This window comes from Balaenoptera ricei, chromosome 3 (assembly GCF_028023285.1).
Source record: "Balaenoptera ricei isolate mBalRic1 chromosome 3, mBalRic1.hap2, whole genome shotgun sequence".
Lineage (NCBI taxonomy): Eukaryota > Metazoa > Chordata > Mammalia > Artiodactyla > Balaenopteridae > Balaenoptera > Balaenoptera ricei.
This window is the reverse complement of record NC_082641.1, coordinates 171,224,218-171,251,533: the sequence shown is the minus strand read 5'-3', so window position 1 is coordinate 171,251,533 and position 27,316 is coordinate 171,224,218. Positions and strand designations below refer to the sequence as shown.

Genomic DNA, 27,316 nt, shown 5'->3' with positions numbered 1-27,316 from the left:
GGTAATCCTTTGTGGATTGTGTGTGAAAAGCCCACATGTAGCAGGTACTCTGTTGTTTCTCATACAGCTGTAAGCACAGCTCTCACAACATTCTTGGATTTTCCATGTTATTCTGTTCAATAAAGGCATGTCAATAACTGTTAAGCTGTGATTCTAGTTTTATCCTACTGGCTCATAAATTCACAAGTCACATGTTTAAATTTTGGCTCAGAAAAAATAAAGTTGCAATACACCTGGATGTGGGAACCAAGTTGGTTTGCTCTTTCTGCCTCTTACACGTTTTTTTTGTTGCTGGGCACACTGATGACAGGGTCACTCAGAAAGGGACCCTCACTGACAAACTGGGACCAATCTTGATTCCCTGGAGACCACCATTTATTTTTGGTAAATGCCATCCATGAATATACACAGTATCATTCCCACAGAACAGTCTATAGCATGAAAAGTCCTGAAAACAAGGTGACAATTGAAAAAAAGAATTCACAATGTTCAGATTCTTCAATAATTTAATGTTCTATGCCCTTAAGGCTGTTAGACCTTAAGGTATCCAGGTCTCGTTATGTCCCAGTGATAACAGAGGGCCTGTTGCATGATGTATGCCAAATACACAGTAAAATCCAGAAATTCCAAGTGCTTCTTCATTTGAACCTATTTGGCTTCTCTCCTTTGTAACAGGGGTTTGATTTTCCCAATAATGAATGAATTAAAATAAGGTGCTTAAAAATTCCACACTGAGTCTCAAGATAGTGAACAAACACTATTTAAAAATGCCCTCTGAGCCTCAGTTTCCCCTTCTGTAAAACGAAGGAGTTGGGTTTGAGTTAGTTTTGCAGACCATACCACGGATGGGTGAACTAGCTGTCACAATACCCAGCAGTGAGGAGGTGAGGGGAACCCAGCTGCAAATGTGGATGTGAGAGTGGGGTGGAGGGTTGAGCCAGGGCAGCAAGTGGCTGGAAAACTGGCCTTAAAGGGGTCAGTGTCAGCTTTGAACTTCCAAGTCTCAAAAGTATGTCTTCGTCTTGTGATCTGATGATTTGGTCTAATATGATTGTCTCTCATTCCAGTGTATGTACTCACTGTAGATTTATGTACAGAACTAAATATCCCACTTATTCATGTATAAACCGTAATAAAACCAGTCAGATATTTCCCCTCACCAGCAGATCTTGCACTGGAAAAGGAAAACAAATATACACATTTCAGCAACCTCAGAAATTTCATTAAACCTGCACAGAGGCATAATTCATTTTGGAGTTCAATTATACGTTCAAGGAATCAGCTCCTATCATAAAGACAACTACCGTAATGTCTATGCCGTGCAAAATTATCCCCATTTATTGTGGTTCAACTGCAGACTCTACTGCCTCTGGTGAAGGCACTCAGCAAGTTGTTTTCACAAATAACACCCTTCAGAACGGCCCCTTCCTGTTTTACACAGCATTGTCTCAGAACTTGTGGCCAAAGTAATTCAAAAGCAAGACAATGACAAACAGGGACTCCTTAGGCCAGTGGTACTGAACTCACAGGCCACAAGGGGACCCTGTGACCTCTCCAGGAGCTGCCCATTCATAAGCTGACAAAAATGTAACCTCTAAATACAGAATTCTAATTATCAGAAACAGGAGTCGAGCGGTACTTCCTGGTGAAACAGAACCGTCTCACATGCCAGGAGGTAAAGGGGGACCCGATATCCCATCTGCTGATCAAGCCAAGTGCCTGTTCAAGAGGCTGGGGACAGGGCTGAAGGAAGAAGGCGGCCATCAGCGAAGACCCTAGCAGCCAAGCAAGTGGTCCTTTCCGAGGGCACAGTCTCTCGTGATGCCAGGTGTCCTGACCTGGACCTCAGCACATGGGTTACCCACTAGGGTCACATAATTTTCCTGGAGTGATTTTGCCAAAACCCAAACTTTTTCTTGACCAAAGGCTGATTTGGCAAACCAAATCCTAGCTTGGTGCTTGCCCCTTCACTGGGACATGATTCAGATACTAATGCAAACACCACAAGAACAGCTAATGGAAATCAGAGCACTGAGCTCTCATCTATGACACAAACTGTCGAGATGACATTCTTGATTCATCTCACTTTCAGGGACTGGTCACTAGAAAAGCTAGTGACCAGCTTTTCAAAACACTTCATTCCTTCCTACTAAACGCAGAAATGTGCCGAGACAGGCATGGCCAGCAACTTTTCTTGTTTTTAAATGCTTAAAAACAAAAGGGTTTTCCAACCATAAGCCGATCCTCATCCATCCTGCGTCCCCTAAGGGGGATGGGGGCATAAAAACACAGACAGCTACAAAATTTGCCCTAGAAAAATGCAAGATCCTCATAAAGCCAACATCACCCCACCAAACATCCTACTAAGTCAGCACAGAAGTGAAGGCTCCAAAGACAAAACAAATATTATAGAAATAGAGATTGAAACACTGAACATGATTTCCTCATGATCCTTCTCACAGCCCTGCGTCCCCTCCTCCTTGCTGCTCCGAGAGGAGAGATGCCCCGCTCCAGCAAGGGAAGAGGGAGCCCAGGAGACAGCGGCCCTCTTTCCCTCTGGATCCGGGCACACGCCACCTCCGACTTTTGGGTCAGAATTAGGCTCTAAGAATTCAATGCTAATTACAATAGCTTTGCACTGGGGAACGTTTGCCAGAACTGCAAACAGCCATGGGGCTGACCAGAAAGCTGAGTCCATCTTTGGGGCTGGAGATGTTTTCAATAACCGTTGCACTCCTCTGCTCCATGGCTGCACCAGTCCTATGCCTACCTGAGCAGTGGAATTAAAGCGGCTAGTCTGTCACCAAGCACCACCCTAGGGTCCTTTCCTTGCCACCCTCCCTGCAAACCACCTCTTGCCCACTCCGAGGTCTGTGTCCTTTCCAGAGAGGGTCCTGGCTGTTATCTGGAAAACAGAACAAGACCTCGGAAAAGCATGACTTGGGGAGTAAGTCCACACAGAAAGGTAAAAGCCGGCCGAGATTTCCACATGGCGACGCAGCCCTCAGAAGACAGACTCCAGGAAGAAAGGGCATGAAACACCGGAGCTCGGGGGCAGTGGTCCCCACTGCAGGGACGGCGTCCTGCTGCCCCCAGGGGGCCGGGAACCCCAGGGTCTTCTGATGGTTCTGCACCGTCCCCCCTCGGCCGGGTTGTACATTCACTGGTTGTCAGAAGTTTCTGGTACTGCTGGGGGGTAGGAGGGAGGATTGGCAGAACGTCCTGCCCTGGTCGCTAGACTCTACACGTCGTAACGGTTCAAAGTGTACGAGTTTGGGTAGCTCTGCCGGCTGTACTGGAAGTGATCTGTCAAGATGTTGTTGCGGCCGTACTGATAGTCCCCGTGCTGGGGGAAGAGAATGCCGTTGTGGGGCTTCTCCAGGGCGCTCCGATGATGCTCCTTACTGCTCAGGTCCCCCGTCGTGACGGGGAGGAGGTGCTTCCGGGCTTGCTGATTCGCGTCATACTTGGTCTGCGAGGTCAAGAGAGCAGTGAGACCATTGGCTCCTTGTCCGGGACACGCACAGAGGACAGAGGGGAGCTCGAGATTCACGGCCAAGCAGCCTTCAAGGCCAACACAAGTGTCACCCCTCGTGGGGCTGGGCATGGCCAGTGAACTGTTACTGGACCGGCCCTACCTGTCAGCCATCCCACAGCCTTACATCGGAACAAACAGAATCTTCGCAAGGAGGGAGTGAAATTCCCGATAAAGCCGCAGTAGACCCGAGAGTCACACTGGAGTGAGGCATGAGCCTGGGGTCATCTACGCAGGAAAAGGAAGCCCTGGGCAGAGGGGGCGGAGCCAAGACCATAAACCAGTCAGTGGCAAAGCTGGGAGCTGGAACCGGGCCTCTTAGTTCCTGGTGAGGCCCTTTCCATTCCCTGCCCCGACCAACTCTTGGTAGACTCCCTGGGCGTCCGGGGGGACTGCCTCCCCCCACCTCAGGCTCACCTTGTTGTACAGAAAGACTCCCAGGATGGCCGTCATCATGCCCAGGACGTTGGTGCTGGTGACTGGGTTTCGCAGCATGATCAGGGACACCGTGATGACCATGATTCTCTTGGTGGCGTTGGCGACTGAGTAGCTCAGAGGGCTGATGAGGTTGAGGATGCTGAAGGCAATGACGTTCTGGGCAAAGTTACAGAAGCCGCTGACAGCCAGGAGCAGAAGCGTCCAAGGCCACTGGGACACATAGGTCTACAGAGACGGGGGAGCGAGAACAGCACTGCGGTCACAGGCTTGCCCTGGCGGGGGTGGTGACACACAGTGGCTTATCAGGGTCACACATTCGCTGGGGAACAGACCCAGGTGGGTCATCGTGTGATACCAGGTGCTTTATCTATACAACCTCTGACCTTCACGACACTCCACATGGAGCAACAATAATAATAATCACCACCCTTTCCTGCTGAGGAAGCGGAGGTTCGGGGGCACATCAGCTACCCAAGGGGTGCAGAGTATGACACAAACCAAAGCCTTCCCTTGTCCCTGCACAGTGAGGGCCGGGGCTCTGGGTTAGCAGAGCGAGGTCTGCATTCTGGACATCACCTGAGTCTGTTTGGGCTGCTAAGATAAAATACCACAGGCTGGGGGTGCTTACAAACAACATGTTTATTTCTCACAGTTCTGGAGGCTGGAAGTTCAAGATCAAGGCACCAGTAGATTCCGCATCTGGGGAGAGCCCTTTTCCTGGTTCAGGGTGGCACCTTCTCACTGGGTCCTCACATGGCAGAAGTGGCGAAGGAGCTCTCTGGGGTCTCTTTTATAAGGGCATGAATCCTATTCATGATGGCTCCACCCTCATGACCTAATCACCCCCAAAAGGCCCCACCTCCTAACACCATCATGTTTGGGGCTTAGGTTTCAACATATGAATTTGGGGGGGTGACAGACATTCAAACCATAGCAGACATGATGCATTGTATAAAATGGGGAGGTCCTGGGAAGGCAGCCTCTGGGTGTGTGAAGACCCCCCCCTGCCCAAGGCTGGGAGCCAGAGGCTCTGGGTCTGCCCCATCGCTGGGAACCCCGGGCAAGCTGCTCGACCTCTCTGTTTTCTTCATCTATGAAATGGGGAAGACTGACCCCTGATAAGTCCACACAACGCTGCTGCTATGAGGATCAAATGCAATCACAGCTTTGAAAGTGCTTTAAAACAATCCCAAGCCAAACAAACAGGAGGTGATGCTACCGTCAAAACTTCAGTTACCATTGGACCCTCACCAGAAGGAAGCCACCCTAATGAAGGGAACCCAGAAGTCAAGAAACCACAACTAGCAGACATCGGGACCACAGAACTCCTCAAAGAGCCTGGGCTGATCCCAGGCCAATTCCCAGGCTGCTCTGGCCTTTGACAAAGGAGGATGCAGCTGGGTCCCCCCAGGACAGTGGTGTCTAGTGGCCCTGCCAAGATGGGAGCTGCAGCAATCTTAGGGCGGCAGCCTGATTCTATCTCTACCACCCTCTGATAGGGAACGATAGTCCTCTTAAAGGTGAGGGAGATCTGAGTAGGTGACCTGCTCAGAATTGCCCAGAACATCGCCCTAGTTGGGATAATAGCCTCTGTAAGGCAAGTGAGGCCACCAGCACGCCTTCAGTGTGAGCTGGCCTGTTCTCCCAGCAATTCTTCCCTGAGGTGACCCATATGGACTTCCAAGCTATCTTTACAAGGCAGCCAGCTTGCAAAGATATCTATCTTCCAGGAAAGGAACCCAGCCAATCCAGCTTTTTAAAAGAATTGTCATAACAATAAAGTCAAGTGTTTCTTCCTCCCGGTGGATAGTTCCATGTGTTTTCACACATATATTGATTCATGTAGCCAACACTGCAATCAGGATTCAGAACAGCTCCATCACCCTGTAACACTCCCCAGGGCTTCTTTGTGCAAACCCCCTCCCCCAACCTAGGCAACCACTGATATGTTCTTCATGATAGGTTCATCTTTTGGAGACTGTCCTATAAATGGAATGATACAGCATGGAACCTTCTCAGACAGGTTTCTTTCATTCAGCATAATGCCTCTGACACCCCCCCAAGTTGTTGTAAGGGATGACAGTTGGTACACTTTTTATTGCTGAGAAATGTTCTGCTGTACAAACATACCGAAGTTACCTTGACCATTCACTTGTTGAATGACATCTGAGTTGTTTCCAATACTTTGTGATCATGAATAGAGTTGCTATAAACATTCATGTACAGGCTTCTGTGTGAATGTGAGTAAATACCCAGGAGTGAGACTACTGGGACACATGGTCAGTGTATGTTTAACTTCAGAAGAAACTCCCAAATGTTTTCCAGAGTGGCTGCATGATTTTGCACTTGCTCCAACGATATATGAGAATTCCAGTTGTGGCCCAGCCTTGACAAACATGGTACTGCCAGTACTTTTTATTGTAGCCATCCTACTGGATACGAAGTAGCATCTCATCTTGGTTTTAATTTGCTTTTCCCTAATGACTAATGATGTTGAACATATTTCACATGCCATCTGTACAATCACAATGGTGAAGTTCAAGTCTTTTGCCCATTTTTAAGCAAGTTGTTTTCCTACTATTGAATTTTGAGAGTTCTTTATAATATATCCTGAACACAAGTCCTCTGTCAGTATCTCATTGGCAAATATTTTTTCCCAGTCTGTAGCTTGTCTTTCTTTCACTTAATAGTGTATTGGAAAGCAAAAGTTTTTAATTTTGATGAAGCCCCCATTTACCAATTTTTTTCTTTATGGACTGTGCTTTTGGTGTAATGTCTAAGAACTAATCCCAAGTCGTGAAGATTTTTCTTGTTTTCTTCTAAAGGTTATCATTTTTGCTCTTAAATTTAGGTCTAGAATACATTATGAATTAAATTTTGTATAATGTGTGAGGTTGAAGTCAAGGTTCAGTTTTTGCTTATGGATGTCCAATTGTTCCAACACCATTTGTTAAAGAAACTATCCTTTCTCCATTGAATTGCCTTTGAACCTTCATCAAAGATCAGCTACCCATATTTGTGAGTATAAGTTCCAACTGTCTATTCTGCTCCACTGATCGATGTCTCTCTCCACCAATATCCATACCTTTATACTAAGCCTTAAAATTATGTAATGTGATTCCTCCAACTTTATTCTTCTCTCTCAAACTTATTTGGCTATTCAAGTTCTCTTGCCAGTCAATGTATGTAAATTTTCCAATCAGCTTTTCTATATTAAAAGAATTTTAATATATATAGGTATATATCTATCTCCATGTATACACACACACACAGATAGATTAGTATCTCAACTTTTTTTTCATTTACACCTTTGCCAAGGAGAAAAATTAAAGTTAAAATTTAAGTAGTGATTTATAGTTGAATTAATACTAAAGAATAAGATTTTGTTGGGTAGAGAGAATTTTATTTCATCCTTTCAAATCTGTATTTCTTTTTTCTTTTTCTTGTCTTATTGCCCTGGCTACGATGTCAAGTATGATGTGGAATATGCATGGTGAAAGTAAACATCTTTACCTTATTCCTGAATTTAGGGGGAAAAGCCTTCAATCTTTCATCATTATGATGTTAACTATATATGCCCTTGATCAAGTTGAGGTAGTTTCCTTCTATTTCTAGTTTGTTGACTTTTTAAAACTCATGACTGGATGTTGGACTTTGTCAAATGCCTTTTCTGCATCAGTTGGTATGAATACATGATTTTTGTTAGACTATTATAGTAGATTACACTGACTGATTTTCAAGTATTGAATTAGCCTTGCATTCTTGATTTAAATCCCACTTTTTCATAGTGTAGCATGCTTTTTATATATCACTGCATTTGATTTGTTCTAATACTTTGTTAAGGACTTTTGCCTCCATGTTCATGAGGGATTTTGGTCTTTTTCTTGGTTTTGTTATGAGCCAAAAGAGTTCCTTTCCTTTTCTGTTTTCTGGAGGAGACTGTGTGGAACTGGTGTTTATTTCTCCTTAAGTGTTTGGTAGAAATTACCAGTAAAACCATCTGGGCCTGATGACTTCTTTTTAGAAGGTTTTAAACTACGAATTCAATTTCTTTAATAGCTATAAGACTCAGGTTATCTTTTTCATCTTGAGTGGGTGCGTTTTGATAGTCTGTGGTTTATGAGGACCTGGTCTATTTCATCTATTGTTGAATTTATGTGTGTAGAGTTGTCAGTAGTATTCTTATGGTTTTAAGGTCTGTGAGTTCTGCAGTGCTATTCCCTCTTTCATTCCTGGTATTTGTAGTGTCTTCTCTCTCTCTCTTTTTTTTTTTTTGGTCAGTTTTGCTTCAGTTGAAAAAAATTTTTTTTCTCCCTTGAGACTTCCTCTTTGGCCCAGGGATTATTTAGAAATGTGCTGTTTAATTTCCAAGTGTTTGGAGATTTTCTCATTACCTTTCTGTTATTTACTTCTGATTTCATTAGGATCAGAGAATATACTTTGCATGTTTCTAATCCTTTTGTTAAGGTTTGTTTTGTAACAAAGAATATGATCTTGGTGAATGTTCCACATGTACACTTGAAAGAATGCCTATTCTGCTGTTGTTGGGTAGCGTATTCTATAAATGTCAATGAGACATCCTGTGGTATTGACTGTGGTATTCAGTTCTTTATTCTTGCCGATTTTCTATAGTTCTATTGATTTTGAAGATTCTATATTTGCTGGATATAGAATTATCTGTTGATAGTTCCTTAGTGTCAGTACTTTAAAAAAAATGTTATTCTACTTCTGGTTTTCATTGTTTCTGATGAGAAACCTGCAGTCATCCAAACCGCTGTTCTCCTATAAATACTGCGTCATTTTTCTCTGGCTGTTTTGAAAGATTTTTTCTTTGTCTTTTCATCTTTTTCTCTCTGTGGTTTAAACTGGATAATTTCTATTGATTTATCTTCAAGTTATGGACTTTCCTCTGTCACCTCCATTCTGCTTAGCCCATCCAGTGAGTTTTTAAGCTGTTTCTTCCATTCTGAAACTTCCATTTGGTTCTATCTATCTTCTGTTCTTCCCATGTTTCAAGAGCATTTTTGGAGCATGATTATATATCATTGCTTTAAAGTCTTTGTCCAATAATTCCAACATCTGGGTCATCCCAGTGTTGGCATCCATTGATTATCTTTTCCCACAAGACTTGAAAATTTCCTGGTTCTTCCTATGCCAAGTAATTTTGGATTATATCCTGGACAGTTAGAATATTATAAGACTGTAGGTCTTATTTAAGTCCCACGGGGAATGTCGATATTTGGTTTTAGCAGACTCAGTTGGGTTCAGGCTACAAGCTTGAGCAGCCTCCTGTGGGTTGTGGTTCCAATGTCAGTTCTGTTTTCAAAGCCTTTTCAGTGGTACACAGCTCTGTCCTGAGTGTGCTCTACCCAGTGGTCACTCTTGGTCCTGGGTAGTAGTCTATCCTGTCTTTGTATGCTGCTAGGATCAGATTCCCACGTGCGCAGCTCAGGAGTGGGCCCAGGATTTCATGTTTTATGAGGTCACTTTCTCTGGGTTCCTCTCTCCATGTCTCCTTGGTACTTTATGGTTTCTGAGGGCTCCCTCTTTCAGTCCTCCAGTCAGAAAGTTGGACTTAATTACCCCATTCTGCTGTGTCTTTCCCACAACTGCACCTCCTTTCGGGGGCCAAGCAGTGGGAGGATGAAGGGAGAAAAAAATGCAATGGGGCTAATCCCATCCTGTGACTGCAGAGGGAGGCTGCCCCCCTCAGCATCTCAGGTGCCCATGGGACCTGCTGCCGCCACCACCATGGGATTGCTGGGGGCCTGGGATGTGAGAGAACAAAGGAAACAGAGAAAATGGGGGATTTCCTCTACTCTCTCTGAACACCAGGAATCTCCTTTCCCCGTCTGCAAGCCAGCATAGAGGGCTTTTGACTCTGTTCTCCCCCAGTGCCCACTTCTGCATTTCCGGCTGCCTTGAGTCCAGGCTGGAGACACAGGAGGCAAAAGAAAGGCAAACTCACAGATGGCTCAGTGGTACTTTGCAATCTGGTTTTCTCTACCAGCCTGCCTGCTCCCATTTACTTTTCAGTTTTCAAATATCTGTTTCACACATCCTGTCCAAACTTTAAAACTAGGCTTCCTGCTCCCAAGTCTGGTGATCCGTGCCTGGCTTCAGTTGAACTGTTGGCATCAGGGCTGGGAACTGCCCGCTGTAGCCTTTGCTTCTTGGTAACATGGCGAATAGCAGACCCCAGCTGATATTCTCCGACATGAGCCTCCTTCCTTCTACTATGGAGCGCCGCACTGGAACAGAGCTAACTCACCTGGCTGCTGTGGGAGACACAGGGCAGAGAGGAGGAGCCCCGAAAGGAACCCCGCCTTCACGCGGCAGCACTGTGGACTACTGCATGCTCCTAGGGCTGCTGTTAAAATGCACAAGGGCCCCATCAAGGTAGAAAATAGATGGCCTCAATGAGAAAAACTAGAAGAAAACCGAAAAATGTCCAAAATACAAGAGAAAAGCAAAGCAAAGAGAGCAGACAACAAGATAAAAAAGAGAGAGCAGAGCAAAGCCTACATATACCTGTTTGTGTGTATACACACAGACCCCAATGAGTTGTAACAGAACTGATGCCAAACCTATAGACAATACTATGCAGCCAATAAAAGGAACAAAAAAGACCTAACAGGTCAGTATGGAGTGATCTTCAGGACATGTCATTGAGTGAAAAGAGCAAGGCACTCTTTTCTAAGTATCTAAAAAGCCACTTTTTGTGTAAGGAGGAGGGAAGTATGAACACACTTGGCCCTCAGTATCTGTGGGGCGTTGGTTCCAGGTGCCCCCTATCTGAGGATGCTCAAAGCCTCTCATATAAAATGGCGTAGTACAATTTATAGTCGGCCCTCCATATCTGTGGGTTTCACATCTGCAGATTCAACCAACCTTGGATGAAAATTTTGATCCTTGGTTGAATATGGGTACTCAAAACTCATGGATATGGAAGGCTGACTGTATATAGACATTTGGTTATGTCTGCGAAAAGAAACACTGAGAGGGTAAACCAAGATCATAAAAATGGCTACTTATGGGGGTCAGCAGTGGGGAGGCAACAGGGATTGAAGTTAGACTTCTTTGAATAAACCCTGTCACATCATTTGGGTTTGGAAATATAAAGGTCTGATATATTCAGTGAGGAAAAAAAATTGCCTGGAAATTGAAAACAAATGGAAGTGAAGGAACCCGAATGCACAAGAAGTTGGTGACAGAGGCACACTGTGAAAACAATTATTTCAAGTGCCCTTAGAACAGTATTCCAGTTGTACATCTGTAACGAAACCTGTTTTAAGGACAAACAGAGCTGCAAAGAAATCTTAACTGTTTCTCTGTACGCTACCTGCAGTTGTCTGGTAGGGATTCTCACTCTGAAGCAGTTATATGTGTGTACAGTAGAATCATGCATGAACAGTTTCTGTAGTATATTGCGAATAAGAAATGTTGTGAGAAACCAAGTGTACCAGAAAAGACACACACACAAAAAAATCAAAGCAGTAATAAATCCTGCAATGTTAAATTGGAATTAGAATGAATCAGGATAAACTCTTCCCTGCGCCACCAAATACATCTTTCCTAGTTTTTTACTGCCAAGGCTTAAAAACAATGACAACCCAACAGCAGTGAGCACACGCGGCACTGAGATGGTATCTCTAAAAACGACTCTCTCTCTGCTAAAAGCAACCCGGGTCCCTGAAGGAGTGGCTGATTGCAGGTCTGGGATGGGAGGCACACAAGATGAGGGAGGACATCCTGTGGGGCCAAAAGTTACCCAAGGCTGATATGTGCTATCAGAAGGGCAGGGAGCCAGTAAGAAGGACTCCATCAGCCCAGACAAGATACTCTGAATATTTTTAAAAATAACATGTACAACTGACAAACACAAGTTCACAATGATACTGAAAAGTAAATAAATCAAAGAACCCTCCTTCACCCAAAAGAAACCCTCAACTCCCTGGTTAACACTCCCTGGTTTTCTTTACTCTGAAAACTGGTAATTAGAAGGAAAGAGAAGCAGTAAACTGCTTTTCGTGCACTGTACTTCCAGGTAACAAACTAGTTCCAGTTGATGATGGAAAGTTCTTCACAGAAACATTATAGCTAATCAACATGGAAGGGAAGTTAGAACACAGAGTCACAGTTGCCTCACCTGGAAACCAGAGATAACCTCCACTACGTCCATAGGTGGTGGTAGGGATTAAAGACCAATGTCAAGAATCCAGTCAGACCTCATTAAGCCCTAATAAACACTGACTCCATCTAACTCGGGCCTGGAAGAACCTCCTTCTTATCACTGTCACCTGCATTAGTTTCTAGCACATTCTCTGGAGGCTGGTCCTGTAGGTGGTGGGAAGATGCTCTTTCCTGTGCCCAGAGAGCTATGGATACATCTGGTGCCAATGGAAGTACAGAGATGACACCAAGAAAGGACTCGAGCAGTGCAAGCACAATTTCCAAAAGGCAAAGTGAGATCTGAACCAGACTGTCAGGATGGGAAAGTTGCCTGTGCTGGCATTTCTTTCTTCCTTGAATGCACTGGCACAAATGCAGCAGCTATCAGCAGCTGGGATCTAGCACGACAGAGAAGGAAATGCACAGGCAGCCTTCTTACTCGACTGCAAGCGGTGTGAGTCATCCAAGAGCTGAGGGCTAAAAGGGCTGGCTGTCAGAGGCCTCAGATGCCCCAAAGTCAACACAGAGGCGTAACTCCCTGACAAAGCACCTACTTTGGAACCAGTTAAGAAAAGGGCATGTTCTTGACACAGGCCAACTCACCAGGTCGCTGCTGACCAGGAAAGCCGAGAGGTCCACCAGGACCCACGTGGGGATCATGAAAAAGATGGCATGGCAGCCCAAGATGTTCAGCAGCCGGAGATGGTGGATCCTTGAATCTCTTAATACCTGAAGGGAGAAAACCTCTTTAAAGGCTGATCGAAACAGTAAGTGGCAAGAGAGGCTCCACTTACCCAGGCCCCAAACATGGTGACTGTACATTAACCCTGACATCTGACCTTGACTGCCAAACCTGAAAGCACACCTATGACGAGACACACAGCCCATGTCCAAAACAAGCACAATGTTTCGTACGTGAAGGACCGAGAAAAGAAAAAAACAAAACAAAACAAACACAAAAAACACCAACACTCAATGCTGGTGAAGCTACAGTAAAACAGGCACTCTGAAATGGCACTGGTTAATGTCTGAATTGGCATATAGTTCCAGAAAACAACCAGGCAAAGTATATCAAGAGCCATAAACATCTCATACCCTCTGACCCAAGAACTGTAAACCTATCAAAAGGAAATAACCTGAGAGACAGAAAAATGTTATGCACAAAGACGTTCATTACAATATTATTTATAGTGAATAGCTGGAAATAATCTGCATCTGCAACAGGGAAACCGACTGCGTTACTTGTGATACCTGAAAAGATGTGATTATTACTGGAGTTAGGAGCAATAACTTTCAATGATATGGGGGCATGCAGTGTTGCAATAATAAATGAACGAAGCAAAATTTGAAAAATATGTATAATATTACAACTCTAAAAACCGTGCAGGAAGAAACTCTAGCATTAATAGTAGTTCTCCTTAGGGGACAGCACTGTGACTTTCCTCAGTAAAGAGGAAACCCTGGGGCAGGGGGCAGGTCTCTCTTGATTCTTTGTCTCCAGCACCTACTATGGTGCCTGGCACACAGTAGGTGCTCAATAAGTTTTCTGATTTCTTTTCATTGGGCTTTTCTCCATTTTTTCACATTGAACATAGGCGAACTTTATAATAAAAAAACAGAAAAGCTATTTAAAAACCAAACAAATAGAAACCAGCAGAAGGGCAACAGGATTTGTTTTGTTCCAACACCGAAGAAATCCCTACTCGGCCACTTTTTTTTAGATGCCACCCGCACACCCCTGCAATACCAGGTGCACCCTGGATGGCACCCAAATACCTTTTTGGAGAAAATATTCTGAAGCGAGAAGCACAGTGTGGCAGCAAGGGCACTGACAAGCCCCCACATGTCGAAGGACAGCTCCGTCACAGTGGCCAGCAGGACGCCGCTGATGATGGGGATGAGTGACAGGTACACCTGCGAGAGGAGGGCAGGAGGGGCTGATGGGCCAGGGTTGAGCTGGGCCACCCAACACAGATGACCAGAGGAAAGCCTCAGCTGCTGTCTCTTCCCTCCCCAAAAGGACACCGCCTACGCCTTTGAACAATGGTGTTAGCCACGACAGTGATGCTCTAGGGGGCGCTGCGGGGGGTGGGGTGCAGATGGTTCTCGGAGTACCTGAGGGCAGGGCTGTATCACTGTGGGTGGCCCCACCCCCTATACCATCACCCCCATTAAGAGCCACAAACCAGGGCTGGTCCCAATAGGATCTATCCAGCTGCCGCCACCAACACACCAGGGCCTGAAACTTCAATCCTCTGAGAGGCTGGCCGGGTCCCTCTTATTTCGGGCTCTTCCAGCATGCAGTTACCCCTGGTAGGGACACTCCCCTGACACCTTCTCCGGCTGGAGACCTCCCTTCCCTTCAGGTGTCAGTTCACAAACACAAGAACTTTCCCTGACCCACCTCCCCCTAGACGCTGTCAGTTTCCTCCGCTGTGTGTTCCAGGGAATAGCGCTCTCCATCCACTATAAGCGCCCTTTACATTGTCTGCGTCCCTGCACTCGCTTAGGGCAGCTCCTTGTTCACTGTTCTATCCTGGTGCCCAGCACACGGCAGGCAACCCAGTAACTGCTGGCTGAAAGACCGAGTAGCGAGTGCCATGATAGGGGGCCCTCCAGAAGGCTCAAGCTTTCCAGGGCCTAGGGCAAGGAATGGCCCTGGAGCTCTGGTGGCTAAAATGGGATCCATTCTCCACATTTAGCTCTTCTTACTCCTGGCTCATCCTTCTCCTACAAAGGATACTCTTAAAGCACTTGGGAGACTTTAGGAGGGGGTGGTGAGGCTCCCCACCCCGCCAATGCCCACACACAGGGCCGAGGGAGGCCTCTGAATTCCAGAATTCCTGCTCCCCCCACTACTGGCTGCGGCCCTCGGGCTCTCCCTTTTGAAGTCCCATTTCTTCCCCTGAGATCAGGAATGATTACCCAGCTTATCCGAACAGGGTGGGGCCACACTTACTCTATCATTATCCTTAGTCTCCTGCCTAAGCCATTCCCCTGTCTTTCCTCTCTGTGTAAGGTTCTGGCTCCCTGCCCAAGCCGGGTACAATGTCCCTTACAACAGGAAACCTGATAAACACAATGTGATATGGAGAGATGCAGCCGCACACCTCTCAGGCAACTCCGACCTGGGGAGACAAGTCACACCTGACTTCACCCTGGGGGTGGGCTGCAGAGCGCACCCAGATCTTGCAGGGGAAAAGACTGGCTGAAAGAAAACATCAGCCAGAGGTGGCCCCATTTCTGTAAGCTGATCCAGGGCACTGCCGTTCTAAGTTACATAAAATACAGGATGCCAGAAACCGACCACATAGGAAAGAGGAGCTCTGTCCAGCATGAAATGGATTCCAGCTGGGACAACAGGAGTCCCACTTCCACTTAAGGACACAGGGAAAGGCTGTCTCTGGCTGACGCCACAGCTTCTCTCCCTCCAAGCCAGGAAATACCCTGGCTTGGCATCTTGAACAGACCCTGAATTGTGCCCGGAGCATCTTCCCTATGCAGCCCTGGGTTCTGCGTGTTGTTTTCACTTCCATTCCCAGACAGTCACAATTCCTGGCTGTTTTTATTTCAAGACTTTGCTGGGTTTTGCCAAAATCGGACTCCTCTAACTAGCATTTCACTTCTGACCCCAGAAGTCCCAGCCTGACCGCTATCTCTTGCAAAGATGTGAAACTCTGTCAGGAGTTCCGTTCCAGCAAGGAGTCGGATGTTCCAAGGATGTTCCAACCCTGACCCCACTAGAGGGGCATGGGGTGTCTGGTCAGGATGGGACCAAGTTATCCAAGTTGCCTACCAGCAACCCCAGGTAGGTAATCAAAGCAGGGAGGAACGCTGCACCTGAGATGGATGGCAGCATCCTGAGATCACACAACAGAGACAACTCAGGAACACACACCCCACACGCCACTGCCCCCAGGGTGATTCCAGAACATTAGAAGCAAAAGAGCTACCAGGTCTCTAAGCTGACTTCCTTATTTGACAGGAAGCCAGGCAGCCTGCAGGCCAGGAACCTGGACCACGTCACCAGCTGGGCAACAGCCGGAAAGCCCTTGGGGCCCCCACTGGCCCAGAGCCCTCCTGGGTTACCTTGGTGCTCTGTTTCTCCTTCATGATGATCCGGGACAGGAGGACCACCCAGATGGGCATGGTGGCCTTGACTGCAAAGAGAGGCAAGGGGCGTTCAGGGAGCTGTTCCTAGTCCCAGAACCCACCCTGGGACTCTGTCCCAACTCCACTGGAGGGGCGGGAAGGCTTGGCAGCCCCTCAAACTGCTTCAGCTCTTCTATTTCTGTGGGCCTTCCCCCTAACCCAACAGTTCTGATCCGCCCTGCTCAGCTCCCAGCATTCTTCTCAGCCCTTACCTCCCCGAGACCCCTGTGAGTGTCCCTCTCTTGCTAAAAGCTTTTGGCGGCCTCCAGCGCCTTCCGGACATTAGCTGACTTCTCAGCCGGACATTAGCTGACTTCTCAACCCGGCATTCCTGACCGTCGACAGCACCCCGGCCGGCACGCTCCTACCCAAGAGCCGAAGCCCCAGGCGGCGTGTCCCGGCCGCCGCCCCCTAGGCCAGCCTCGGCACCCACCGGTGTGCGCGTAGGACACGGGCACCTTCCAGATGCTGACGTGCGCGGACACTGACGCGAAGTACTTGCCGAAGGCGAGCGGCAGCACGTAACGCGGGTAGAAGCGCGGCGGCAGGAGCGGGCCCGGCGACTGATGCGGACCGGGCCCAGGGCCTGAGACTGGCGGCGCCGGGGGCACGCGCCAGGCGCGGAGCAGAGGCGGGAGCCCCGCGCACAACGCCAGGATGTGGCACAGCGACACGGTCACGGGGAACGGGAAGGCGCTCAGGATCACCTTGTTGACCACATTGCCGCCCGCGCTCAGCGCGTACCACAGCAGGCACAGCGCCGCCACCCGCGCGCCCTCGCGCGTCCCGCCGCTGCCGCCCGCGGCTCCTGGGCCCCCGGCGCCAGCGCCCACTCCCACCGCCGCCGCCACCGCCATCCTCCCCGAGCGGCCGCCCCTTCCCGCCCGTCCGACGGCCCGACGCCGGGCGGGGGCGGGGCCGGACGGGAGCGGGAGCGCCAGCCAACGCCGCTCCCCATTGGCCGCCACCTCTCGCGTCACTGACACGCGCCGGCAGACGCGCCCGCCACCACGTAGCGAACGCAGGCCCCGCCCCCTCCGGAAGCCCACCCGGGGGAGGGCGGGGCCGGTACCGGAAGCGGAAGGAAGGAACGGGGACCGTGAAGCCATAAGGGCTCTTCGAGCGGTGGGCTGGCCAGGGGGATCGGGGACGGGGCCCCGGAGCACAAGCAGGAGGGGCGGGCGGGAGCGTTAGGCCCCGCCACGTCGGTGTCTGTGAGCGGGCGATCGAGTTCGTGGGTCAAACCTTGATGTCCGGGCTGCATCGGCGCCCTCCAGCCAGATTCCTGATGGCCGGCGGCGGAGAACGAAGGTAAAAGACCAGACCTTTCGGGGAGAGAAACCGAATAGTAAAAACCTCTCCTTGGGCTAAATTCTTTCTGCAAACCGGGAGCGAACTCCCGTGGCTGGACTCCAACAGAGGGGCCAACCTCAGAGCGCTCCGGAGCACGTTCTGGGAACTCGATGTGCGCTGTGCGGTGAAACGAAGATGGTATTACCATCGTCATTTCACCGACTGACGGACCGAAGCCCAGAGAAGGGAAGCGACGTGGCTTAGGTACTCCGGCCAATTTGGGAGCCGTGGTAATGGCAGCCTCTTCGGACACCTGTCTCTAGGGATCTGCAGGAGGGAGGGGCGTGGTTTTGGCCTCGACTGCTGACGCCCAAGGACCGGCTGGGATAGAGCAGCCCCAAGCCGCAACGGAGGAAAACAAAACGGTGTTTTCGGCAAGATGATCTTATACTAAAGGACTTTGTTCGAAAAATCATGTACTTCCAACTTTTGGGGGGATAGGGAGTGTTAAAATTTCCTTCTACCGTGTCCTTACTTGGCAAATTAAAAAGTGACAGCCCAACTTGATCCCCCAAATGTTGGTGGCAGGTCTTAGCTTAACCTTGTGTTCTCAGAGGCAGGCAATATCTGTACCCTAGGGCTTACCAGATACTCAGACACAGGAAAGGTGGTCCCTGCAGGGGGTGGGGGAGCAGTGACCTCCCTCAAAGCCCAGGCCTGAGAGGACAGGCTCATTGGATGGCAACCTGCACCCTAACAGCTTCCAGCTGTGCCTGTGACCCTTTGTCACAAGAATAATGTCACCCTCAGGATACCCACATGTCAGCTGGCCATATTACAAAGTGAGAAAACAGGTACTGTGGACTTAGGAAACTAGTTACTCCACAGCACAAATGGTGCTGCTGACATGCTTTTTTTCCCCCCTAAAGTTTGATGATTTTAGTCCTCACAACTCTGAGGTAGCACTTGCATCTCCCAAATGGGGACAGGTGCATGGGAGTAAAGTGATTAGCCCAGATCCATACAGATGGTAGATGGCAGGGGCAGAGTTCAACCTCACACTTGCCTTAAAGTTATTCACCTACTTTTTCTAGGAGTGGGTGTGTCCTGCACCAAGGCTATGTCAGAATTCCCCCCTGGCTCTGAAACTGTGGTTCTGGGTTGACTGAATGTTCCTGGACCCCTTGGTTTGCCCTATGGGGCTGCCCCCCTAAAGGGGTAGCTGCTTCCTTACCTGTGAAATTAAGTAGATATGGACAAGAAGACCTATGCCAGAGTGAAAAAAACTAGAAAGCCGAAGCATACGGTTTCAGAGACAAGGGGGAAGAATTAAAAGATTATCACTTTATAGTCAAGGAAGAAAAGTTATTTTTTAAAAAGTCAGCCCCAGCCACATAGTAAGACAACCCCAGGCCTGCATGGGGAGTTGGCAGCCTGGGGCTAGGGCCAAGGGCTAGGCTGCCAAACATAGCTTGGGAGGGCTTCTTTCTGGGGAAGATGAGGTCTGGATGGAGACGGATGTGGCCCCTTGGTCTGTCACCCAAAGCTAGCAGGTGACTCTAGAGATGGAAGAGGCATCGTGGCCCTGAGTGAATGAAAGGCAAGGTGGAGGTCAGTCTCCATGCAGAAGGCTAATAGGCTGACTTGGTGACTTTGCCCTGCCCACCTCCCCACGGTCTGGCTAGCTGTGGGGCCTGAACCGTGGATATGGGGTCCAGGTCTTGGCTAATCCAGAATCCAGAAAGGGCTGATATGGCTGTAAAGGACCAAATTAAAAACAGTTCTCAGACTGGTTTGTGCAAATGTTTTTTGTTTTTTTTTTTTTTTATTTCCACATTTATATCACAAGGTGTCCACTTACTGGACCAAATAGCAAAGTTGCTCCCTTCTGCGTCCTGAGAACACAGAAGTCTAGGTACTGTACATTCACTAAGGCTCCTTGTTTTTGCAAATCGCGTTTATGACAAATAACCATAAGGCAAACGAATCTAAAGGAATGGTTATGAGTGTTTCCAGCGTACAGACAGGTCTCTTCTCACCCAACAGTACAGCTTACACACCAGTAGCACCCACGGTTACTTTTGTGTTTTTTTGGGGAGGGGACTCTAGAAAGGTGAACTTTTCTAGATATGTGCAGGAAGGGGAAAATGAAGAGGGAGGAACAAGGAAAGTTATTCGTCTGACGGTCAGATGGAAGAAGGGGGTAAAATAAACTCTAGAAAACTTAAATTTTTGCAGCATTTCTTTAAGAACTGGGTTGTAACTGAAACCAGATACAAATGTGTGGACGCCCAGGGAGCATGGGTCAAACTGGCTGGCAAGCTGGCCTGCCTGATGCCAGCAGCTCGCTACAGCTGAGAAGCTTCTGGCACCATGATGGAAAAGCTGGCCAGGTGGGGTGCAAACAGAGGCCACAGCGTTGCCCACTGCCTCAAACACTCAGGGCCATGTTAAAAAACAGAAAATGCAGAGATGAGATGCGTGCTTCTGTTGCTGTGTTAAAGGTAACCTCTTCCACAGGTTTTCTGTGCCTGCCTGCAACTGAGTCCCAGCTCACCGGGGGCTGGGAAGCGTCCGCACCTCTTCCGGGGTGGGGGGCTAACGCTTTTTATAGCTGGTTTGCTATAGAGTTCTGAACTCACTTTGCTGGCCTTCCTTCCACGTGGTCCTTCCTTTGCAATTTTGTTAGTAAACTGGTAGCAGCATTTCACAAAAGAAGGAGAATTTTGAGGGAAGAGCACAGAGAGACCTAGAGACTCTCGCTCCCTCTCCCTCCCACCCTGGGCCGGACCCCCACCCCCCACTCCGGATTCCCAACCACTGGAGGCGGCCGGGCCCTGGCGCCCGCCCTCTATGGCTGACTGCAAGGTGGGAATGCACTTAGAGCCCGACAGGCCAGTCAGTCCAAGCAGACATAAGGCAGAATGTTCAACCGCCCGTCGTCGCCGTGCGGGTCGAGCGATATGCACTGCGTCCAGTCATACCAGTTACCCTGTGTGTCCTGACACCCGTTCACCCCCGGCCACTGATGGGCCTGGATCCTGTCCAGATCGTCCTGCGTGACCTCACGGCTTAGCCCTGGGAGGTCCGTGGGTGGGCCGTGAGGCACCAGCACGTGTGGCTTCCGGGCCCCGCGCCGAGTGCTCTCCTCCTGCTTCAGGTACTCGGACATGAAGTGGTGAGCGCCCGGGGTCTGTGCGCCCGACGACGAGAGCAGGCTGCTCTGCCGGCTCAGGTAGGACTGGATGATCTCGTTGCGCGACAGCTCCTTCCAGTTCGTCTGTTCAAAAGGGCTCTGGAGGCTGGCCTTGGCCTCGGGCTTGTCCAGCTCTGTCCTCGGCTGCTCTGTGTGCACAGGGCTGTCAGCCCGCACTGGCTCTTTCTGGGTCAGAGGTTTGATCTGTCTCGTCATGGGGTCAAAGGTGAGCTTCCGCTCTTTTAACCGGACAGGCTTGACACCTGCCTCGGCCACCTGCCCGTCCAAGTTAACCGTGTAGTCACGAGGCCGGTACCTCTTCTTCTTTTTGCTGTCCGAGCCACCGGAGGAGGCAGCATCGCTGTCTGCCTTGGAGGAGTCCGGGGAGAAGCCTGCCCGGGGCAGGAGGGGCTCGGCCGGTGGCAGCCCTGCCTTGCAGCCCGACCCCGCGAGCCGCTGGTGGCCCTCAGGCTGCTCCAGCCAGCGTACCGGGCTCTCTGCGCTGGGCAGCAGCTCGAGCCGCCGCACGGGGGGCGTGGACGGCTGGGCCAGCGGAAGCGGTGATGGCACCTGCGTGGCATCGAGTGACTGGGGCCGAGGCGAGGGACTGGGCACGGAGCCCTTGTATGTGTACGGGCTCCGCTGCCGGGCAAAGGAGCCCTCGTGCCGTGAGTTCCGGGGACTGAAAGAGCAGCGAGGCGGCCCCTTGGGGTGGGGGGGACCTGGAGTCTCGTCCACCCTGTCCAGCTGCTGCAGCACCGCAGCCTTCGTCTGCAGGCAGGGCCCGGGGGGCTTGCCCAGGCCCGGGGAGCTGGTGTGTGGCCTCACGGCATTGACGGGGATCTTGCCACTGTGCTTGTCATTCTCGCTGTGCTCCAGGCGGCTGCCCTCGGGGCCCACGTGCCCACTGCCGTCCAGGGGGCCGGGGAAGCTCTCAGGGCTCCCACTGATCCCGTTGGTGGGGAGGGGGGACGAGTTGGCTACCAGGGAGTCGTGGCTCACTTTGGAGACCTTGGGAGGTGGCCCAGGGTGACCGAGGTCACGCTGGTCCCCCCGGCGCTTGCGGCTGCCCAGCCTGTCCAGCCGCTGCCCGGGCAGCCTCTGGATGTCATTGCGGTTCTTCAGGTCATGGATGCTCTTGGGCGGGCCGGCCACCCCTGCCTCCGGCCGGCAGTTATGGGCGCCCCCGTTGGCCGAGCCGGGGGCACCCGCCAGCCCCCGCAATGCAGCCTCATTCTGGTGCACGGGCTCGATGAGCTTCTGCCAGCTCCGCAGCAGCTTCTTGGCCCGCTTGGCGAGCTCCTCGTTCTTTGTCTTCTTGCGGACGTCGTTGATGAGCTTCCCAAGTCGGGTTTCCTACAGCCAGAGAGAGACGATGACACACTTTTAGGACAGGGTCACCCCATGAAAAGGGAGCTGAGACGGAAACGGGGGGAAAGGCCCCATGTCTCTGAAATGACCCCACTGGCCCCTAAACCACTGGCCTCCCAGACACAAAACCTACGAGGATTTTGGGTCCCTTGTGACATTTAAATTCTCAACTCCCAAGTCCTCAGACGTTATGGTCCCGGAGACGGCATTCTCAGAAGCATCATCTCACAGGCTCCCAACTCCTGGAGGCTGTGGACCATTTAAGTCTACTGCAAAGCATCCTGGGGGAGCACGTTGTGGCAAAGGCAACAGCAAACAGAGGGCCCTGAGCCAGCGTCACTCACTGGAACCTCTGCTGGGCATGCACCCCAGAGTGTGCAGGGCCTCCTGCAGAGAAAGGGGCCCCAGACTAAAGCCACCCATTTCCTGCAGTGCCTGTGGGAAGACGGTACTCTTGGAGCATGTGCTGTGGGCTGGCACAGTGCAGGCCAGGAGGGCACGCCCCCCTCACTCCTCTTAAGGCCCCGCTGGGCCAGTGAGCAAAGTCTCTGAGGCTCCAAGAAGCCAGGAAAGACCTGGGTTGGGGCAGCCCAGGCCTGGCCCTCACTGCCCTCCCTAGTGCTCAGGCCAGAAATGCTCACCTCCAGTGCCTCTTTGGTAATGGGGTATTTCTCCAGGCTGGAGATGACTTCCTGCACCGCCACCATGTTCCGGATCTGCAAAACAAGAGCCACTGGTCAGACCCCAGGCACTTCTCCCCGTGCCAGCCTGCTCCAGAACGCTCCCTTTCCCAAGAGCCAGTGGAGCCAGCATCACCAAAGCCCCCACCTCGTGCAGCCTCCTACCTGCTCCCAGGGGCCAGCATGGCACCCAGCGCACACCCTCCGGTCTGCCTCCTCTAGTGCATGGTGACCAGTTTACCATGAGCCTGTCTATGGACACGCCCACCTGTCGAAGTGGCTGTCACACAGCTAAGATTCACTGTGTTTATGAAACAAGATTCGCTCTTCATATGGGAGATGCAGTCAAATCTGCCATCTGACGGGAGGTTGAAAGATTTATCAAATAAAGTGCACCAAGTTGGAAAGAGCCATACATAATAATCTAATCAATTTAGTTAAATTAATGAGATCGTCAGAGTTCATCTAAAGACACCACAAGGAGAGCAAAAGTCAAAGTGGGAGAAGACCAATGCCACAGGGCCCCAAGGATCCATCTGAGCATACAGAGAACTTGGGCCAGGAGACACGAATAGGAACTGGACAAAACAGGAGGTCGTGCAGCAGTGTTCAACTCTCTTAGTCATCAGCAGATGCAGACCGAACCCACCAGTGGCTGCTACACTGCATACAACACCTGACTGGTGGAAATGGGGTCTGACAATACCAGGTAGTTCTGGGGTGCAGCCAAGTCTGGGGAGCGATGGGGCTGTGTCTAGTCAAATCAAACACGTGCATGTCTCATGACCAAGCAATTCTATCCCTCACACGATACTTGCTACGAGGCAGGCCCTGTTCTACCAAGGTCTGTTTCCACATAGCACCACTTTGTTGAATTATCACAACCTCAAGGGGAAGGTACTATTATTACCACCACATTTAATGAATGGGGATGGCACAGAAAGGTGTGGGTCATGTGGTCATATGTTATAACGACACCAATGTCTTCCAGGAGTTGAAGGAACAGACTGAGAAATTCAAGAGCACTAGAAATGAGCACACTGCAGCTTCAGTGCATTAACAAGGTGAAGTTCAAACCACGAAGGATGAAAAGTCACAGAAAATACATATTGTTGATTCCAGTTACACCAAGCATCACAGCATACTCAAAAATTAACTCAAAATGAATCCCAGACCTAAATGTGAAAGCAAAAACTCTAAGGCTTCTAGAATAAACAGGAGAATATCTTTGCAACCTTGGGGTAGACAAAGATTTCTTAGGAGCCCCAAAGCACTTTTTTCCAAGAAAAAATACTGACAAACTGGGCAGTGAGGAGGCCGGTCCCACAGGGACGAGGCCACCCTCTCCCTGTCCCCAGCCCTGGGATTCTGGCCCTGACAGGGTCCTGGGCTTGCCACATGGCCTGTCTCCACTCCAGTGACCTCACCCTGGTATATTTAGAGCCCTGGGTCCCCACACACTTCTGAACCAGCAGTCCCCGCAGAGCGAGCCCAGCGGCACAGAGTGTCCTTGTCCTTGGGCAGACACTGTCTTGCTGCCAGACAGGAGGGGGGAGGCAGAACACCTGAGCAACCCTGGGGGCTGGCAGCAAGCTGGCACTGTAGACCTCACACAGCTGGAGACCCTCCTGGAAGCTGCACAGGGGCGGGGATGGGGTAAGGCTTGTGGGCCCCACTGTCACAGCTGAGCAGCTCCTACACTCGGGCGGGTGTGCAGAGGGGCTTTCGGCTTTGAGGAGGCTCTCAGGCTCTCGGCCCTGTGGAAAGTGCTACATCCTCTGCCTTCTTCTTTCTGCCCCTGCTGCGTGGAAGTTCAGGACCCCTGAGGGCTCATCCCTCTGGCTCCGCCCTGGCCCCCACTCTGGCCATGATGGCAAGGGCACTGAGCACTGTGTGGGGAGCATCACCTGGCATTCTGGAGGCAGTCAGGCCCTTGGGACCAGGAAGTGGACCAAGCCCTGCCCTCACCACACCAAACAGGCAGGAGTCCTGGGGTCTATGCAGTGCCAGGTTGGGCCTGCGGCCTCAGACAAAGCAGACAGTGACACCCCGGCAGCCTGTGGCCTTTGCCTCCCACCCTCGATGAGAGGACCCTCTGCATAGCAGGGACGCCAAGCCTCAGATATAGCCAAGGGGAGGCTCCCATCCAGGTTCCAGGCCTATAAAAAGTCCAGCACAGGACCCGTGGGACAGGGAGATGGGTGTCAGGAACAAGGCAGGCCAGGGGTACCTGTGGTGAGGACAGCATCTGAGCAGGGCCTCCCAGGGTGGACAGGAGAAGCCCCAACACCTCAGGAGATGGTGAAATGGCACCAAAGCCCTGGAGAGGGGAGAGGGGTCCAGAGCAAAGACAGTGGCATGAGTCAGGAGGCCAGGAGAAAGAACAGATCCAGGGGAAGTAAGCTGGCTACACAACCTGCCTTCCATTAACTTAAGCCACTGTGGGAGCTGAACTGCTCCCACTACCCCAACAGGCCACCCTGTTGCTAGGTCCTTCCTGGCACCCGTCTGTCTGAAAATACACTCATGATCACAGCAGAGACCATGCCATTACTGTGTGGGGAGGAGGCCTCTGAGCTACTCCCAGGCACTGCTCTCAAAGAGGGCTTTGGGGCAGCTCTACAGGTCATAATGCCCAAGGGTCACTCACACCTTCTTGCTGTCAGGAATAGCCTGGCACATCCGTGGCCCTTCTGTCCTTTGGATAGCTCCCTTGGGATTCATTCCCAGGGAATGAAGTCAAACCAAAACTAATAAAAAAACCACCTCTCAAAACTATTTGCCAAACAGCTTTCCCAAAAAGGGCAGAATTCACACGAGGGACGTCTGAACACCTGCAGCCTCATCTTCTCATTAGGGCTCCTTCAACAGATACAGATTAATGTGAATTTCCTTAATGATTAGTGAAGCCAAATGTCACCTTCTTTCTACTAATGCTGACTTCCCGTGTGAACTGCTCACCGTCCCAGCCCACTTACTTTCATTATTTGTCTGGCCTCTTTATTGCAAATAAATACCCTCCCAGGGTGGTGATGTCTGCCCCTGTGCACACAGATGCCTAAATGTGCTCAGGGCTGGTGCTGCAGAGGGAGGTGTCAGGAGCGGGGAGGGCTACTCTGGAAGGGCAGGGAGCAGGTGAGGTGGGCCAGGCAGCGGGGGAGCACTCAGAGCGGAGCGGAGGCAGGGCAGGAAGTCAGTGGACAGCCCCGGGTGTGGCCCAGGTGGACACACAGTCAGCTGATGACCACTGGTGGAACTGACTCCGTCACTACTGCGCCCAGTGCTTGCGGATCCTAGACTGGAGATTCATGAGGGACAATCAGGTATCCACGGTCAGACAGGAAAGCGAACGAACATCCATCCCAGGCAGAAAGAAGGTGGAGCAGCCGGTGTCTCCACATGGAACACACGGACACCCCCTAAACTGGCCTCCTCCAGGCCGGCTCAGGGAGGGGAGAGAAAGGACCCTCCTCAAGCCGTCCTCACTCACACCTCAGGGACGCCCAGGGGCACACGCTGGGAGGCGGGGAGGGAACGCTCCTCACCACTGACCCAGTTCCCAGGGTTCTTATGCAGACCTCCCACCACGTGAGAACCAAGGGCAGGCGGGGAAGCAGTAAGGCCTACGTTCTGGTGAGCCCCTCATCACTTGCTAAGTCACTACTCCAGCCAGCCTAACCCACGACATTTGCTGCTCGACTCACAGGAGGAAGGAAGGGGCGCTGGACACGCACAGGCGACAGGACCAAGGCAGGGCAGCAGCCCTCAGAAGCAGCCTGGGTAAAAGTGTGGACTACACAGCGCAGGATGCCACCACTCCCACATCACATGTCTGAAAGTTGTTCTGTGAACTGGTTCAGTGGTCTGAACCTGGATCCATGCGCAGAGGTGGGGACGGCCCAGGGGGCACAGACCCACCACCGACCAGCCTCCTCCTCGTGGTAATTCAGGGGATAGGCCCAGGCCCTGAGTAATTACCACCCTGTGGGGGATTTCCAGCCCTGATGTGAAACAAGGAACTGAGACTTCTTTGGAGTCTGCAAGGCCCCTTGCTCACTGCTCCCTTTTCTCCAGGCATCAAGGGCTCCTGCTCCACCCGAAATCCCCAATCTCTTACTAATTAAGCTGGACCTGTGCAGCCCTGGTGGCAAAGAGGAAACCCTGTACTCCCCAAGTCCAAGCGCTGGTGAGACCCAAGGGCAGTAAGCCAGGGCAGGCCCACCCAGCCTGACTCTCCTCATAGGACCACTACTTGTTGGGTTCCTCCAGGGGCCAAGGTCTCTAGCTTTTCTTCCTCGAAACTCCACTTTACAGATAAGAAAAAACTGAGGGTCCAGGAAGGTAAAAGAGGACCAGTGCTCACCACGCAGCTAGAAGGCAGTGGAGTGTGGCTTTACGCTAGCCTGGCACAGGGTCTGCCCACAACACACCGCCCAGCTGGTGCTTTACTAGGTAGGGTGAGGGAGGGCACCCAGACAC

The 27,316-nt window shown here is 50.8% G+C and overlaps 2 protein-coding genes across 3 annotated transcripts in view; both read right to left on the bottom strand.

Annotated features, from left to right (window-relative positions):
• Positions 1 to 488: 488 nt before the first annotated feature.
• On the bottom strand, positions 489 to 17,154 carry SLC35E1 (solute carrier family 35 member E1). The gene is made up of 6 exons (XM_059918173.1): positions 16,731 to 17,154; positions 16,235 to 16,305; positions 13,922 to 14,059; positions 12,749 to 12,874; positions 3,953 to 4,198; positions 489 to 3,472 (listed from the first exon to the last, which is right to left on the bottom strand). Exons 1-6 carry the CDS (start codon positions 17,152 to 17,154, stop codon positions 3,242 to 3,244), a joined length of 1,236 nt encoding a protein of 411 aa, XP_059774156.1. The 3' UTR covers positions 489 to 3,241.
• A 2,229-nt stretch (positions 17,155 to 19,383) lies between these two features.
• Positions 19,384 to 27,316, bottom strand: part of MED26 (mediator complex subunit 26) — a 39,912-nt gene continuing 31,979 nt past the window's right edge. For both annotated transcript variants that reach the window (XM_059918171.1, XM_059918172.1), the window contains exons 2-3: positions 22,799 to 22,873; positions 19,384 to 22,142 (exon numbers count right to left, since the gene is read on the bottom strand). In XM_059918171.1, the coding sequence (XP_059774154.1) occupies positions 20,490 to 22,142; positions 22,799 to 22,873 (1,728 nt within the window). In that variant the 3' untranslated portion in view covers positions 19,384 to 20,489. The remainder of the gene's footprint in view (positions 22,143 to 22,798; positions 22,874 to 27,316) is intronic.